The 18,586-nt window shown below is 36.6% G+C and overlaps 1 protein-coding gene across 8 annotated transcripts in view; it reads right to left on the reverse strand.

Annotated features, from left to right (window-relative positions):
* The window catches only part of Pde1c (phosphodiesterase 1C), a 601,507-nt gene that overhangs the window by 73,477 nt on the left and 509,444 nt on the right, over positions 1-18,586 (reverse strand). For all 8 annotated transcript variants that reach the window (XM_058573161.1, XM_046426003.2, XM_046426004.2 and 5 more), the window contains 4 exons: positions 17,715-17,843; positions 12,150-12,251; positions 11,473-11,593; positions 314-395 (listed from right to left, as the gene is read on the reverse strand). In XM_058573161.1, coding sequence (XP_058429144.1) covers positions 314-395; positions 11,473-11,593; positions 12,150-12,251; positions 17,715-17,843 — 434 coding nt within the window. The remainder of the gene's footprint in view (positions 1-313; positions 396-11,472; positions 11,594-12,149; positions 12,252-17,714; positions 17,844-18,586) is intronic.

Below are 18,586 nucleotides of genomic sequence, written 5' to 3' on the forward strand. Positions count from 1 at the left end.
GATGGAAAGACTAAGGCAGAACTTGCTTCCTGACAATGACTCATCATTTCCTTAGAAAGCTGAAACCCCTTTCTTCATGGCAGGGAACATCAGAGATACCACAGTGTCACTGTCTGATCTCCCCAGGAACTAGCCATATTCCAAGCAGAGGAATGAAGAAGCTCCATCCATCCAAGCAGCCAAAGCCGATGGCACCGCATGGCAGAACAGAGCCAATCTCCTGGCCAAGGAATCACATAGAACATCTCTGCTGAACTTCCAGAGACTTCCCAGCTGGTGTTTCCTGCTGTCCAAATGGCTGGCAGACACCTACCTACTTGTGACTGAGCAACCATGGTCGACTTCCTGTCACACAGAGGAGAAAAAGGCAGCCCCAGCTCTGCTTCTCTGTCACCCTAGAAAAACAGGAGGTCATGGTAAATTAAAGAACAGTAGGTCGAGCGGCCCAGATTTTATTTAGCAACCTGCCACTTAGGCCATTGGGTTTTATTTTAATTATTACAATTACGTTATGTAATATGTTCTTATGGGTTCTGCTCATCTGCATAAAAGACACCAAGAAGCCAACGCCCTCTGGGGTCCAATCATTACATCCAGCTACAAAGGCTCATGCTGTCACAAAGGCTCATGCTGTTGGACAGCAATTGGTTCCCTGTGGAAAATAAGGCAATGGGCCATGTGTCCTACGGCCTGGAGCCAGCTCTGTAGTCAGAACTACTGTGTTTTCCCAAGTTTTCCTGTGTCTGTGACCTTTCTCTAGCCCTAGATCCCCTCCAAGCTATGGGCAGTGTCCAACTAAAGTTCAAACTGTACTGATTCAGTTTTGCCTGTTAGTGCTACTTAAAGGTGCACACAACTGGAATAAGTGCTCCTGCGCTTGTAGGCTCAGGGCTCTGTTGACAATGAAAAGGGGAACTACGAAGAACCAGAGTAGCTGGGCTTGGTGGCCCACGCCTATGATCCCAGCGGCTCAGAGACTGAGGCAGAATCACAATTTGATAAGCCAGCCTCAGCAAAAGTGAAGCGCTAAGCAACTCAGACCCTGTCTTTAAATAAAATACAAAATAGGGCTGGGGATGTGGCTCAGTGGTTGAGTGCCGCTGTACTGAACAAGAAAATAACAAACAAAAAACCCAAAAAAACCATAGTAAGTAACTATCGAGTTAGACAACAATAAAGCATAATTGTCTGACCGATATATTCTCAGTCTCACCAAGAATCATCACTATAATAAATAAGTGCTTTGGAAAAATCTGTGGATGGAGATGATTTTTAAAAACATGGGTCAGAAGCTCAATATTCCAGTCACATCAGTGAAAATATGTCACCCTTCTTCCAGGAGTGAAGTCACTCTCTTTCATTTACCAGGAAAAAAACCTGCCACAGGAATGGCTACCAGCTTATGCTTGAATCCTGCCCCTCTCCTGGGAGACATGTGATCTTAGGAAGCTTAGGGTTCCTTCCTAAATTTCAGTGTTTTCATCTGTTAAATGTGGGATAGTAGTCACTACCTCATAGAGTTATGACGAGGAAGAAAAAGAAAAATGTATGAAAATAAATAGAACTGTTTGAAGAACTATTATTGTTTCTCAATAGTCTCTATGATATTTAAGGTCTAGATTTGAGAAATATTTAGTAAATCTGTTCCATCAAATATACTCTGGCTTGATAAATATTACCAATGAATTGGTAATAAATAAAAGGTAATAGCAACCTGAAAGCAGATCTGGCTCAAAGACTGAATGTGCATTATTTTTAAGCCATGTTATCAAAGAGAAGGACACTAGCTCACACATACACACATACACACACACACACACACATTTAAATCCACTGAAAAAAACAGAAAAGGAGTGGGTGTCTGAAGAAGGTGAACAATGGCTCCTAGTGGGATATGAGGACATGCAAGGGTCTCAGGAACAGTCCTGAAGTGGCTCAGTTCTTTTGTACCCTTTTCCTGTTCAGACACCCAGGGGTGTCTCTGTTTCCTGGCTGAGGGATGCTGTGTCTCTCAAAAAACTTTAGTGGGAAAGTGGGAAAGCTTAGCTAAAACAATTACAATTCTTTTCTTATTTCTACATAGCAGGAACACAAGTTGTTTTGCTGATACATTTTAATGGGACAGAATAAGAAGGTGAGGTGAGGAACATCCTCCACTTGACTTCTAAGAAGCAAGCATGGATTTGGATTTCATTATCCAAAACTTGCATGATATTAAGTAAGTTCTAATTCTGTGGACTTGCTCGTACCCACATCTATGTAGCACTTGCATCTTTTGCTTTTATTTGAGCTGTGTAGACTCAACCATGAAAAGCCTGTTTTAAAACAATGGTCGCTGACTTCCCTTTGGAGGACACATTCACTTATGAACTCTTTAAAAATGTACTGAACCGTAAGTTATGTGGATGAATAAACTTCTACAGGGGAATCCATCTTGATTGATAACACAATATCCTATGACTTTGTAGTTACTGGCCCTTAGGGGATTATTCAACCGCTTTCCTTTTTACTGAAGAGGTCAAATTTCTCAGAAAGTCTCAGTTGTAATAAAAGATTCTTTTTAAAACTAATTCATTTGTTTTTTCTTCTAGGACTACTCAGAAAAATAATTATCATTTCTATGGTAGGGGTTAAGATAACTCCAACTGCTTAAGTCATGCAGTTGGTATGCAGAAGGAAGATATTGAATATTCGATGAATGAATGAAAAGACTAATTTGGTTAGAAACACTTAAATTCCTTTGTCACTGAGACATTTATGACAGGCAAAGTGGAGAGCAATTAGGCAGGTAGCTATTCACCAGACTCCTACCGCTCCTCTGTTTCCTGTTCACAAGACTGTCTACATTGTGCGGAATCTCTTCTGCTTATTGCTAGATAGTACAGCAAGAGGAGAGGGGATGTATTTCCACCATGGTTAGGGCCTGTAAAATCTCCTGTACCTATTTCTCCATATCTTCCCCCTTTTGCTGGCTTGATGTAGACAAGCACAATAGAAGTCCTTTAGATGATAGACTCTGCTTATCATAGAACCACCTGTCAATCAAGAGACACTTGTCCTGTAACATAAGTGGGTGACACACTTACATTTAGGTGTGCTGCATTACATTTGAAGGTTAGTTTGTTACTGAAACTATATGTAAGCAGCAAACTAGTAAAAAAGAAATAAGAGTCCTTGAATTGGAAGTTCACAGGGAACCTGGCATCTGCCAATGTGAGAACTTCGAAAACAGGTGATATCTCAAGTGAGTCTTTTCAGGTGGAGGGAAGAAAACATAGGTATTTGGGGACTGAACAAAAACATCAAGCTAAACAAAATACAGCAGTGTACCAGGCACAGTGATACACATTTGTAGTCCTAGTACCTCGGAAGGCTGAGGCAGGAGGATCATGAGTTCAAAGCCAGCCTCAGCAACTTAGCAAGGCCCTGAGCAATTCACTAAACAGAATACAAAATAAGGCTAGGGATGTGGCTCAGTGGTTGAGTGCCCCTGAGTTCAACCCCTGGTATTAAAAACAAAACAACAACAACAACAACAAAAATGTGGCATATATACACAATGGAATTTTACTTAGCATTAAAAAAGAACAAAATCATGGCATTTACAGGTAAATGGATGGCCTTGGAGAAGATAATGCTAAGTGAAGTTAGCCAATCCCCAAAAAACAAATGCCTAGTGTTTTCTCTGATATAAGGGGGGTAACTCATAGTGGGGTAGGGAGGGAGAGCATGGGAGGTTTAGATTAATTCTAGATAGGAAGGAGGGGTGGGAGGGAAAGGGAGGGGGCAGGGGATTAGCTAGGATGGTGGAATGTGAAGGATATCATTATACAAAGTACATGTATGAAGACTTGAATTGGGTGTCAACATACTTTATATACAAACAGAGATATGAAAAATTGTGGTATATATATGTATTAAGAATTGTAATGCAAAAAATAACAAAGTACATGTATAAAGGCATAAATTGGCATGAACATACTTTATATACAGAGATATGAAAAATTGTGCTCTATATGTGTAATAAGAATTATGCATTCCACTTTTGTCGTGTATTAAAAAATAATAAAATCAATAAAAAAGAATAAAAAAAGTTTAAACTAGAGTTAGCATAAAACCCATCAATTCCACTCCTAGTTTATACCCCATGAGTATTAAAAACATATGTCCACACAAAAACTTGTATATGAATGTTCACAGTAGCATTGTTGATAATAGATAAAAAGTACAAATGTGCAAGTCATGTTACTTGATAAATGAATAACAAAATATGTAATATCTATATAATGAAATGTTATTCAGCCACAAAGGAATGAAATACTGATATATGTTCTGATATAGATGAACCTTGAAAACATGATGCATTATATAATAAAATCTAGAAAAGGCAAATTCACAGAGACAAAAAATTGATTAGTAGTTGCCAGAGACTAGGGGAAGGAGGAATGGGGAGTAACTACTAACAAGTACTTTTCTTTTTTACAGGGATGAAAACGTTCTAGAATTAGATCATGGTAATGATAATGATTGCATGACTTTGTGGATACGCTGAAAACCATTAAATGGCATCCTGGGAAAGGATGAATTTATGGTGTGTGAATTCTGATTTAATAAAATAAACTCAACAAGTTAGAGAAAAAGTTTAAATATAGTTAAAATTCCCACACTCTATTTTTCTCCCTATTCACAGAGACACCACTGTACTATATGAAAAGAAATGATTTCAGGTTCTCAATAAAAATGAATGTTAATGGCAACTAAAAAAAAAACAAGAACAATCACAACAAAACCAAAATGCAGCAATGTACACTCTCCATCCTCCTCGAGGAAGAGTGCACAAAGATTAGCTATGAGAAAAGTATTGTGCTTTTGGATTTAAGATAGTAAATTTTAGCCCTTTCTTCTAAGAAGTTATCACCTCCAAAATAAGGAGAATAAGAAACAGAAATACAAATAACATTAAAATCTGTAATCTAAATTAAAACTATGTATGGAAGGGTCATCAAATGCTGTGAATATCAAAGAGGGGTGCCGTGAGATACTGAGGCTGGTGGAGGGCAGAGGCTGAATTATGAGCAATCGTACCATAGCTTCCCTCTGATATCTTGGAAAACATAAAGGCACACACATACACCACACACACACACACACACACACACACCACTGCATAGGAATCACAAAATAAACCAAGGAAAATCCCAGGTTGCTTAGAGTACTACTGCTCTTGTTTCCTCCTGGTACAAATCTTCTGCAAATAGGTGGTACAAAAAGAATTCATTTCACTCAAATATAATAATAATAAAATGAAGAAGGAAAAAGAAGGTGGGGGAAAGGAGTGGGAGGAAGAAGAAAAGAAAAAGAAGGAAATGTAACAGAAAGATGAGTATGAGGACCCCAGGAAGGAGAAGATGGAGAAGAAGAGGAAAAGCAAGAGGGGAAAAAATTTTTAAAAGCCCCCTCAAAGTGGGAAGAGAAGGTATGGGAGTAGCTCATTGGCAAAGCACATGCTCAACATGCACACTGCCCTGAGTTCAATCCCTAGCAGTACAAAAGAAAAAAAAGTAAGATAAAGGGACAGAGGGAATAAAAGAAAAGGAGGAAGAGGAGGAGAAGGAGGAAGAGAAGAAGAGATAGACAGACTAACATCAGAAACAGAACAACGGTGCCACCAAGATCAAACATATCTTAATGAACATTGAGAAATACATGTTAACCACAAAAACAGGGTTTCAGGAGAACAAGAGTGAATAAAGTACAGGGAAGATAGATGTAGAGAAGAAAACCAGAATCATAGCATCCATGGAGGTCAGGAGTGAGAAAAGCAGACCAAACAAAGGATTAAAAATATTAAGGAAAAAACAACCAACATGGAAGAGAAACAAGCAAGAAGCAACATATGAGCCACAGTTTGCCCCTAGAGAACAAGTGGACAAAGGAGACATTCAAAGATGTCATCCACCCAACTGGAACCTGTAGAGGAAAGAACATGCCATGTCCCCAGAAGAGCTGACAGGAAACAATCACTACCCAAGCACTCCCTAGAAAGCTCACTGGGCTCGTAGGAAAAGAATTCATCTCAGGTTGTATATATTTAAAATTTTCCATAATAAAAAATCTTTTTTCTTTAAAACAAAAAATAATCTTTAGGAAACATATGCCAAAAGATAAATCACCTCAACACGGAAATATTGTCAGCCTGGCTTCAAACTCTTCATAGCAACATTTGGGTGTGGAAAACACTTGGGGGAGAGTAAAAAAAGACCTCATGGAAAGAAAGTTGGATCTAAAAACGTCACACCCAAGCAAATCGGACCCAAGTATCAACAGCAGCAGGGAAACTCACAAGCAAACAATGACGTGGCTTGAAGAAACTCCATTGTTTCTAGAAGGAACTTCTTGAGGAACCACCTTGGGCAAAGTGCCAACACTGAGTATCACCAAGACAAGAACTACCAGGGAATTATGCCTTTGTCAAGTTTGTTTTTTTCCACCTTTCTCAGTCACATTTTGGGGGGCTGTGCTTTTTGTACACCATATAGTCTACAAAAGGGAATGCTCACTTAAAATATTGGGACAATTTGAAAATAATATAACCAAAAAACAGCAACAAGGAATTAGTTACATTATGAAAGGAAAGGAAACAGGTATTGAAAGTATGAATCACTGCCTTGTCTTTTACAGACAGGGTAAAATATATCATTTATGTCTGATATATAAAGTAAAAGGGCTTTACTTAATAATCAAGGGACACAAGAAGTAAGCAAGATATTAAAGCCATCTAAAGTGGGTATTGGTACATGTATGAAGACACGAATTGGTGTGAATATACTTTGTATACAACCAGAGATATGAAAAATTGTGCTCCGTATGTGTAATAAGAACTGTAATGCATTCCACTGTCACATATAAATAAAAAATTAATTTACCAGATTATATTGTTATGTTGTGTGCATGTGTAAATATGTAACATCGAATCCCACTTTTATGTGTATGCATCAATAAAAATTTTAAAAACATATAAAAAAATAAAGTGGGTATTGCGGAAGGGGTAAGGGAGGTCAACATTTACTAATTTTTATAATGGAGACAATAAATACTATCTGAATAAATAGAGAATTTAGTTTTCATTAGCAAGTTAACCACTAGAAGAACTAAAACATAAAATTTTGAGATAATCAGAAAAACCAAATATATAACAAAGTAGGTGGCCCAGAAAATATAATGAACTATTTTTGAAAAACATATAAAAACAGAAAACATAATATAAAATATGAGAGTAATTAATATCAAACATTCCTATCATTTCAATAGATGATAATGTGGCTACCTTCAATTATACAACAGAAAACATCTGATTGACTTATTTAAGAAATTCAGTTGTATAAAGTATTTAATACACATCTAAATCAAAATATAAAGGCTAAAAGTAAAAAAGATGTGCAAAGACAAGATCAGATTCTTCATGTGAGTTAAATTTGAATTCTAAGAAGAGCACTAGATGAGACAAAGAAGTGGGCTTTATACTGATGCAGGGTACAATAAACTATGAGGGTCTAACAGTTACAAACATCCCAAAACTAAATGGTACAGAATCAGCATGTAGCCAGGCAGGGTGGCACATGCCTTTTATCCCAGCAGCTCAGGAGGCTGAGGCAGGAGGATTGAGAGTTCAAAGCCAGCCTCAGCAAAAGTGAGGTGCTAAGCAACACAGTGAGACCCTGTCTCTAAATTAAATAAATAAATAAATGGACTGGGGATGTGGCTCAGTGGTCAAGTGTCCCTGAGTTCACTTTCTTGTACTCCTCCCCCCAAAAAATAAAATTTTGTGAAGCAAAAATTACAGAGCATATAGAAAATAATCGAAACACCTGTCAGCCCATGATAGCTCAAATTTTTAAAAATGATGTATAAAATACCAAAATATCATAATTAAGAAGGTGGATGGATGTACCTGGTTTTCCTTTAACATTACCCTGAAAATAGGAAATAAATCTACCTCTGATGATCCATGAACACTTGCAAAGAACACTTGCAAAAGTTGACTATGTAGCAGTTGATGTACAAATTTCAAAATAAGATCCAAACAATGGAAAAATTCTTTCATCAAAATTCAATAAACAAAAATTAATTACAAAGTTCTTAAACAAAGAAACATACCACTGAAAAATTATAAACAATGAAACAAAACTTTATCTGAAGCAACTGCTGGCTAGAAGAGATCAAAACCAAAATTACAGAATATTTAGTAAAGAATAATAATAAACATGCTGCATATCAAGACCTATGAAATTCCTGATAATAGAAAAAAAAGAAAAACTCCTAGTTTCATGTTTTCTAAACAAGCAGTAATGAAAGTAAATGAATTGAGCATCCAATTCAGAATTAGAAAAAGAACAAAACAGATTCAAGCAGAAGGAATGAATTAATAAAAATGAAACAGTGATTACAGCAGTATTAAATAAAAAGAAAACAATAAAGCAATTATGTAATTTTGTAGAGAAAGAAGGGGGAAAACATAATAAGTGAACTAATCAAATAGGGTAACAATCACAGACACAGAAGAAATTAAGAATTGAAAGAGAGGTTTGTTAAATATAAAAATATACAGCAATACAAAGGAAATGAACCTCAAGCTTTTACAACAAGATGTATTTGCCAAGGAGGTAAACATACTTTTTTAAAAGTCAATATTTCATTGAAAAGCATCCTGAAGCGATGGCTTGGATTGCATAAATTATGGATATAAAACTGAAGATGTAATGCCCTCTTTAGTAAAGTATGGAAGGTCTGGTCCATGTGCACTGAGGCTATGCCCTTATTTTGAAATATAACCCGACTTTCCAAATGCAATTTTAAAAAAGACTCTACAGTCCCATTGAGATTTCCCATTTGAACTGTCCAATTTAAAATCTATTGTTAAGAGCTGAGGCAACATTTCTCCTACTGGGTTACTTGCTATGGCTTATGACATCTGAATTAAAATATTAAGTCAATAAAAATAATTTACTGACTTATAATTACTAAACATAGTTCCAACCCAGTGAGCTAACATTAGATTCCCAACAGGCAAAAGAGTTCAATATGGTTAGTTTTGCATTGCCTCTAACATATTTTTATTCAACTTGAGTTTATGTGTATATGTATGCAAACAAGGTTTCCTTTATAGGAAGAAAATGTTCACATATTTAAGTCATTCACTCATAATTGAAAAGAGGAAATCACTTCGATCCATCAAACTTAAATGATTAGCTATGTTCTACCCTTTGGTCAAGGACTGAATGGGAGTTTTATTACAAAAGTCATATGGAAGTAAGCATATGGCCAGGGGAGTGGGTATTTGGAGAAAGTTCTGTCACTGCTATTAGAAAAAATAGCCCCTGGGAGAAAATGGCTCAAAATAAGCCTTAAATGAAGGATGAATTTGCTGTCCTGCTTTTATACACAAGTGGGCCACACCTGGAAAGTTCTAGCTCCCCTCTCTGCATACTCACTTTGAGAATTCCCTTTGAGAACTACCCTGGGAGACCAGGCATTGACTTTGCAATGGGTAATGACCCTATTCAGAAGAAGGCACTTGCTGGTGTATCCATATAACAGCTTGTGGGTTCACATGAGTGCGCACATGTGGACGAGCCCCCAGGGACAGAGTGAAAGAAACTGAGTGCTTAAGGTTGGAAGGCTCTTAGAAAACTGGTCCAAATTTACCCAGAACCCCTTATCCTCCTCAACAAACAATTGCAAGACCATAAGGAATTAGAGGGGTGACTTGATTATTCCCAGGCCTCAAATTCATTGGAATAAAAACTCCAATAAAGGGTTTTCTGATGCCGGGTGCTGTGGTGTACACCTGTAATCCCAGTGACTCAGAAGGATTCAAAGCCAGCCTCAGCAATTTAGTGAGGCCCTAAAGCAACTTAGCAAGACCATGTCTCAAAATAAAATATAAAAAAGGGCTGGGTATGTAGCTCAATGGTTAAGCACTTCCGGGTTCAATCTACTGTACAAAAAAATGAAAGGCTTTCTAACTTGTATATGCTGTTGACGCTAGTCCCACTTCATCACCAGAGTGTACAGCTTCAGAAGGAACAAAATACACAGAGATGCATTCTACAATTTCTCCCCTCAAATGAGAATCATAAGATTATGAAATATCACAAGAGTAATTTGCTCCAAAAACCTTTTGTAATCAGTGTGCTACGGTTTGGATGTGTTCCCCCCAAAATTTTCATATGTTTAAAACTTAATCCCTAAAGTCACATGTTACTTTATTTGAAAATGAAGACTTGGGAGGTAATTAGGATTAGATAAAGTTATCAGGGTGGTCCCCCCACCATACAGTATTAGTGGCATACAGTATTAGTGGCTTTGTAAGAAGAGAAAGACCTGAGCTCACAGGTTTGTTCCGTGGTGCCTTCCATCATGTTATGATGAAGCAGGAAGGCTCTGACCAGATGCACACCATGGTCTTGAACTTCCAACTTTCAGAACCAAATTCTAAATAAATATCTGTTCATTATAAATTAACCAGTCTTAGGCCTTTGTTATTGTCACAGAAAATGGACTAAGACATAGCTAAAGAGCCTATCCCTTATCAGTTTTAAGGGACAAAGGTAAGTAAGACTGGTGCTAATAAGCAGTATTTTATGGAATTTTAGATACCTCCAAATCCATGTCCTATTCTTCCCTTCTTCAATTAAGAAGAATTAATTGAATTAACCTTATTAACTTGAATTAACTGTAACTTAAGTCAACCATTGACATGTTACATTTTCAACCCCAGGCCTTAATATCTTCCGCAGATGTCTGAACACAATTCTTTTGGAGACCAGGTTAGGTATACATGCCTGAGACTGAAAAGACTTTGGTCTTGGTAATGTGCATGATTTTCCTTCCTATTTCTCTGTTCTAAATATGTATTTTAAAATTTGTTTGAAAGCAATGTATACTCATTAAAGACTCTGTCTATTCTTGTAGACAACACAACTCTGGATCTTAAGATGTGGTTAAGTTTAAATATAATTGGAAAAATAGTGTCTAATGATTTTCTGACCCTGATTTACCACACTTTGTTTTGGAATTTAATACCCTGGGTGTTTCCACCCCACCAATTGTAACATAGACATGAGTTAAAGATTAACAACTTAATCCCATAGGTCAATGCCAAAATAAGTACCATTTTTTCAATTCATTAGAAAATAAAGAGGAGGGGTCCTCAAATGACATAGAAAATGCTTTTTCTTCTAAACAGAAATGTATAAGATAGAGATACATTTTATAATGTCCTGAGAATCAGAATTTGGCTAAGATTCAAACATGATATATCCAGGAAGGAGGGATCAAAGCTGTGAAACCCACCACTCCACCTGAAGAAAATAACTAATGTCAAGAGTCCTAATCATAGTGGCCCCAAACATGAATTTCCTAAAATACCCGGGGATGACAGCCCTGATGACCAGCACAGCAACAAGGTACCTGTCTGAAGAACTCCTCCAGCAGTGACATGGTCCAGCGGTGGTGCAGGTCCCAGGCTTTTGCAGGATGGCTAATGTCTGCCGTGTGCAGCATCAGGGATAAGGCTTTGGGCTTCTCGATTCTGAAAAGCAAAGTGGCCACACTCAACGACCACACATCTATCCTCAGAAGGATTTTAAAAATCACTGAGGGTTTAAATCCCTTCCATTCCCCCATCTCAAATGCAAACTCAGCTAAATGAAGGAAAGGGGCATTATCTCGCCCAGTGAGAGGGTACACATCACCTTGGTCTCCCTGTTTATTGAACTGGATGCTTCTGACTCCATCCCATTCATGGAATGGCTGTATCATTCAAGAAGACAAGGATCCAAGAATCACAGGCTTTTACTTCCTGTCTTTGCCTTAAGTGGATCTTTGATCATTTAATTGTTCACAAGGGACTATTTTAAATTCTAAGGGGCAAACGGTTACTGGCCCTATGGTTTGTTTCAACTCTGATGAGAATATGCCTAATTGTGAGATATGTATAATTTTCATGCACCCTCCTCCAAACACCCCACTTTATGAGAGCACCCAAAACAAGGTTATGTGAAGGAAATGTGCTTTTACAGTACAACAGGGACAAGGAAGTCCCAGTTCAAACACCTGGGAAAACACTATGTCACCAGCCCACTTACGCTTCTGGCTGCTGTAGAGCTGTTTTCATTGCTTTGATTTGCTGGAAATGGCAAGACATATCCGTGGCCATCACCATCTCAATGACCAAGGTTCGAAACTCCCTTTCAGGGGCACCCGTAGAGAAAAAAGGATAGAAGTAAAAAAAAAAAAAAAAGTGGAAAAGAAAAATTAGTTTATTTTTTGGCACTTCTAATCAAAATCAATTAATCATTTCTGACATTTCTAATCTAATTAGATTCTTTTCAGTGGGTTTTTTATGAGGAATAAATGAAGGTTAAAGATTAAGGAAATCATTTATTAGGAATATGATTCATGAAATACACACATCATTTGGAAAAGTAACTCACAGGAAAAACCCAATGAAGCTGAAAATTATATTAAAGTGCTCATTTCTCAACTCAGTTCAAAGTTTTGAGGATGAATTAACTTGAAAATGATTCTAGGAGCTAGACTGATAATCCATATTATATTTCAGGTAAAGGGATTCTACCTTTTATTTATTTTAACAGACTTTAGTTTTTAGAGTAGTTTCAGGTTCACAGATAAATTGAGCAGCTAGGATAGATACCTTCTCTTCCCTGCACAGTTTCCCTTAGTATTAACATCTTTCATTAATGTGGTGCATTTATTACAACTGAGAACCAATATTGACATATTACCTAAAGTACATACACAAGGGTTCACTCACCACATTGCCCAATTCTACAGTTTTCAACATATATATAAGGTTATGTGTTCATCATTACAATATCATACAGAATAATTTCAGCATTCTAAATTTTCCCATGCTCCCCCTAGTTCCTCCTTCTTCTTTCCTCTGAACCCCAGTAAAATACTCATCATTTTACTGTCTCTAACAACTTCCTTGCGTTATAATTTACATAGAATAAACTTCTTCTGTATAAATTGCATAACTCAGTGAGCACTAACCGTTTACTATGCATAACACACACACACACACACACACACACTAAAATGTACTCTTTTGTTTTGGGCTTCCTTTCCTCAGAACAATAGTTTGCCATTCACCCATGCAGTGGTTCATCAACAGTTCCTTTCCATTTATTGCTGAGTGGATATTCCAGGTTATTCCACAAATGAGAAGTTCTATTTCCCAATGGATGGGCAATTTGGGTAATTAGATTTTTGTTGAGGGCTATTGGAAATAAGGATGGTACAAGTATTCACAGACAAGTTTTGGTGTGAACATATGTTTTCATTTCTTTGGGGCCAGTACCTAGAAGTAGAATGCTTGGTGTTTTAGGTAGCCATTTTTTTCCTGTTATGAGAAACTGCCAAACATTTTTCAAAATAGTTGTATCACTTTACATATTGACCACTAGTGAAAAAAAGTTTCAGCTTTTCTTTGACTACTTCTGTCAGTCTCTAATTTCCATTATTCTGATGGATGTGTACTTGTGTCTCAGTTCAAAGATAGGCAGGAAGGATTCTATTTTACTCAAGGGAGGGTCAGCCTTGTTATCTTTTCTAGCCCTCAACTACTTGAATGAGGTCCACCCATATTAGGAAGGGCAATCTGAGTCGACTCTTTCGCACATTAATCTCATTTAAAAACACACACACAGAAACATCCCAAATCATGTTTGATCAAGTATCCAGCACACAGTAGTCCAGTGATATTGATATAAAATTAGTCATCACACACTGATGCATTATCATTTTATTTATATATATAATATATAATCATATTAATTTTGTTATTGTTTAATAAAGATTGTTGTTACCTATGTTTACAAGATATATTGGTCTTTAATATTAAAGTAATGATGTTTTGGGCAGGGTATGGGTATGGTGTCAAAATTAAGCCTCATAAAACACAAGGAGAATATTTTTCCCTTCTTTGTTTTCTAAGTAAATTGGTTGATGTCATGATATGTGGAATGTCCACCCAAAAGCCCATTACTGAACCCATGGTCCCCAATTCAGTAAGGTTCAGTAGTGGGGCTTTAGGTCAATGGTTGAATCATGAGGGCTATGACCTCATGGTAGTTCATTTGATGGATTCATCCATAGAGAGCTGAATGGACTATAGGGAGGTGGGACCATAGTTGGAGGAATTAGGTCAGTGGGTATGTGCCCTGGAAGGGTTTATCTTCTCTTCAACCTCATCCTTTCCCCACCCTCCCTCCCTCTCTCTCTCTTTCTCTCTCTCTCTCTCTCTCTCTCTCTCTCTCTCTCTCTCTCTCTCTCTTTCTCTCTGCTTCCCCACCACTAAGAGCTGAGCAGCTTCCCTCCACCATGCCCTCCGCCATGATGTTCTGCCTCATCTCATGAGCCCAGGAAAACTTTTTCTCCTCTAAGTTTAAGTTGGGTAGTTTGGTCACAGTGACAAAACATAAAGCTGACAAGTTGCGGTTATTTCTTCTTTGTGTATATGGAATTGCCAGTGAAACTATCCAAGGATGACATTTCTTTGTGGGAAGGGTTTTTTTTTTAATGACAAATTCAATTATCTTAAGAGATATAGGAATATTCAGATTTTATGTTTCTTCTTTTTAATGGAATTTGTCTATTTCATCAAGGTTATCAAAGTTATTGAGATAAAACTGTAATATTTACTTATGTATTTGGTGTCTATAGAATCTGATGGGTAATGGTGTCTCTCTCTTTGGTATTGTTCAGTATGATCAGAGACATCAATTTTTTTTTTTTTGCTCTTTTCAAAGTATTAGCATTTAACTTTAATTTTTGCCTTTATTTGTTTTCTGTTTTTCTTATTTCTTCACTTATCATTGCTAATTCCCTTTCTTCTATCTACTTTGCATTTACTTTTCTTTTTCTATTTCCTTGAAGTCATTTTGATCAGCTCTTTCTCCTTTCCTAAAATGAGCATTTAAAGCTATAAATTTCCTCTAAGCACTGCCTTAATGGGATTCCACAAATTTTTAATATGCTGCCATTTTCATTCTCATTAAATTTGAAATATTTTCTAATTTTCCCTGTGATTACTTTTTGGACCCATGAATTATTTAGAAGTGTATTGTTTAATTTTCAACTATGTGAGATTTTCCCAGATACTTTTAATGATTTCTAATTTACATCCATAGTGACCAAAGATTATAGAAATACATGTTTCTCTTGTCTATCCTACTAATTTTTATATTTTATATTTTGGAGATCTGTAGTTATGTGATATTTATTATGATTGATACGTTATTCATGATGAATTAACTCTTTCATTGTCAGAAAAATTTCTCTTTCCTTGGCAATACTCCTTTTCTTGCAATTCATTTTACCTGATATTAATATCACCACTCTATCTTCTTATACTTACTGTTGGTATATTTATATCATTGCTATCATTTTATTTGTATCTTTATATCTGAAGCATATCTCTTATAGATGGAATGTAGTTGTGTTTGTGTGTTTGTGTGTGTGTGTGTGTGTGTGTGTATATGATATCAAGGTGTTATCTTCACTTGAGATTTCCTACAAAGTTACAAAAAGAGCAAATTTACCTTGTCTTGTCACATTCTCCAAATTTTGACATCCATTCAAAAGTTGCCTGATTTTGTTCTCCCTAAATCCCTCAAGTCATAGAGTCATATAAAAACTTTTTTTTCAGGGTTTCTAGCTGTTATTTGCATGCATATCAGTTCATTAACAGCTTATTTGGCCTGCCAAAAGTAGAATTCCATGTTATTCCAATTTGAAATGAAATAAATATCTGGTAATACATTTGCTTGTAAAGGTTCTAAAAAGTCTGATAGAACCTACCAACTATTAAAATTTCTTTCTGAGAAAGACATAGAATGCTAAAATATGTTGTCTTTGGGTTAATGTGATTAGCTGAGAGCTCTAATTACTAAATTAGTATTTCATTTATGAGATAATACCACACTGTATCTAAAAACTAATAAACTATGATAAAATAACAAAATAACATTTCAAGCTGTCCTTAAATGAAGATAGAATACTTAATCATGTAATTTAAAGTCATAAGCTATAATTTTTGTTTTATGTAAATCCCAAGAAACAGGTGTAGAAACAAAACATGGTACAACAGTTTATAACTATCAGAAATTCCCACCAGTAACTGAGACATTCCATGATTTCAGTCCTTCCTTGAGATAATACTTAAATTCACTCTATGAGACAACATAGCATTGAATAAGAAAACACAGGTATGGAAGGCGAGCACATAAATAGATTTCAATCAACTGTATTTTCAAGAGACTAGTTTGTTCATGTTTTACACTAATTCTACCTATGTATTCACATGATTTTATAACTTGCTTTGTTTAGACTAAATACTCAGGTTATTCACAACTGGCACTTCACAAATATCCACCAATAAGAATGCAGAGATAAGCAAGGATGATTGGGTTGGTGTGCAGCAATGTGCCTGGTGTGAACTGATGCATTCTGGTTTATGCTGGATGAAGCAGTGTCTACACCAGACTCACTGAATGAGTGAATGAAGCTCATAGTTACAGTAGAATGGAAACACAAATAATGCAGCTAAATTTTGGAGAACTATAGCTAAAGAGAGGTAGAAAATCCAAAACAAAAATAAAGATGAAAAAAGTGACATAGCTATGTTTTAAAAGTATGTTAGAGGCAATAATGCAAATTGTGCAAGCTTTGGGGCAATTTGTTAGATTGTCACTTGGCCAGGAATATCTACTACCTAAACAAGCCCTCATGCAATACTTTAAAACTCCGATGCCTCTAAATCTGTGCGAAGCTGTTCTCTGTCACAGTGAACATTGAAAGGATGGAGAAGTTTTGTCTCTAAGTTTAAAAATGCCTTGATCCATATTTATAGCTACAATGAGTTGTGGGTTTGTTATATATCTGCCACAACGTGTGCAAAGCCTTTTAAATGGATGATATCATTTATTATAATCCTAACCACATTGTAGAGTAAATGTTATTATCTATTTTCTGGAAGAGATTAACTTCCTCAATGTCAGACATGTATTATGTGATTCAATCCATATTCAAACCCAGGAGTGCCTAAATCCAAAATCACACACTGTCATTTAGGAGACAGAAATAAGTACTCAGGATTTTTGTAAGTGTAAAATAATTTCCTTAGAAAATTTTAGAAGATCGCTAAGAGTCCAAATCAAATACATAAGGTGTTTTTCACAAACACTAACTGATAAAGTTCAGATTTAAGAAGCTTAGCTAAAAAGCAACACAAGTTTTCTAAGTTAACAAACAAGAAATCTTTGCAAAATACCCTCAACTGGATACTGTTGGAAGAGGATTTTCCAGTTTTCCTCCTCAAGAAGTTTTAGCTCAACACTGAATTATTTGACCCCAAATCCTTCCATTTTCCAACCCATTATTAGAAACACATTGTAAAGATGGAAAAAGCAAACAGATGGGATCGAAGCATCATGGTCTATAGCCTCTATTTACAAACACTTTTGACAAGAAAAAAACAATTAGACATAAGAGAGATGTACCTGCAAACAGAAGTGAGAGCTACAACAATTAAATTGAAATGGGATGCCCTTTCTTCAAGAGCAGTGCATTTCATCTGTCTGCACAGTTCCTTCTCTGGCTCCAGATCTCTCACATCTCATCCTTACCTCCAGTCATCCTTTGAGAGGTTGATCAAGATATTCATCTCCTCATCCTCTTGCAGAAGGCGATAGGCTGCACTCAAATGGTGATTTTCCAATACAGATCTGTCGTTGTATAGAATCGCTGGATCAGACCTGCACAGAGCCACACAGGACTGTTCAGGACATTCCCCTGGAATCCTTGCAGGGAACACCCACGGGATGGAGTACACATGCACTTCTTCCTAGGTTTAGGAACCATCTCCACCCTCATGCTATCTGCATAAATCAGAACCTCAAAGGAACACTATAAATTATCAACAGATGCATGTAGGCTCCTTCACTATCAATATTTGTGTTTGAATTCTGTGTCATCCAGCTCATGAATTCTCTAGAAGCTATATAACAGATCTCAATGACCTGAAGTAGTGGCAAAGGTGGTTTTTTAAAGTGTGGATTATGTCAAACTTTCTTATATTTTCTGGAATAACTTTTAAGTTAAAATTTTTATTTAATTCAATGAATGTACTAACTTATTCATTTTAGTTGTGAGTCTCTGAACACATATCCCCTGCTGGGTATGGTCTATAAGTTACCTCTTCATCTTAAAAATTTTTTCATGCAAAAGCCATATGTGGATAATTGAGAGTAGAGAATAGAGCTGGGCATGGTGACCCATGCCTGTAATCCCAGTGACACTGGAGTTTGCAGGAGAATTGCAAATTCAAGGCTAGCCTCGGGAACCTAGTGGAGCCCTAAGCAACTTAAAATAAAATAAAAAGTAGGACAATAAGCAATTTAGTGGCAAAGTGTCCCTAGGTTCAATCTCCAGTAGGAAGGAAGGAAGGAAGGAAGGAAGGAAGGAAGGAAGGAAGGAAGGGAGGGAGGGAGGGAGGGAG

The sequence above is a fragment of the Marmota monax genome, unplaced genomic scaffold (assembly GCF_021218885.2).
Source record: "Marmota monax isolate L192 unplaced genomic scaffold, Marmota_monax_Labrador192_F-V1.1 WCK01_AAM20220418_F8-fsc00133, whole genome shotgun sequence".
NCBI lineage: Eukaryota > Metazoa > Chordata > Mammalia > Rodentia > Sciuridae > Marmota > Marmota monax.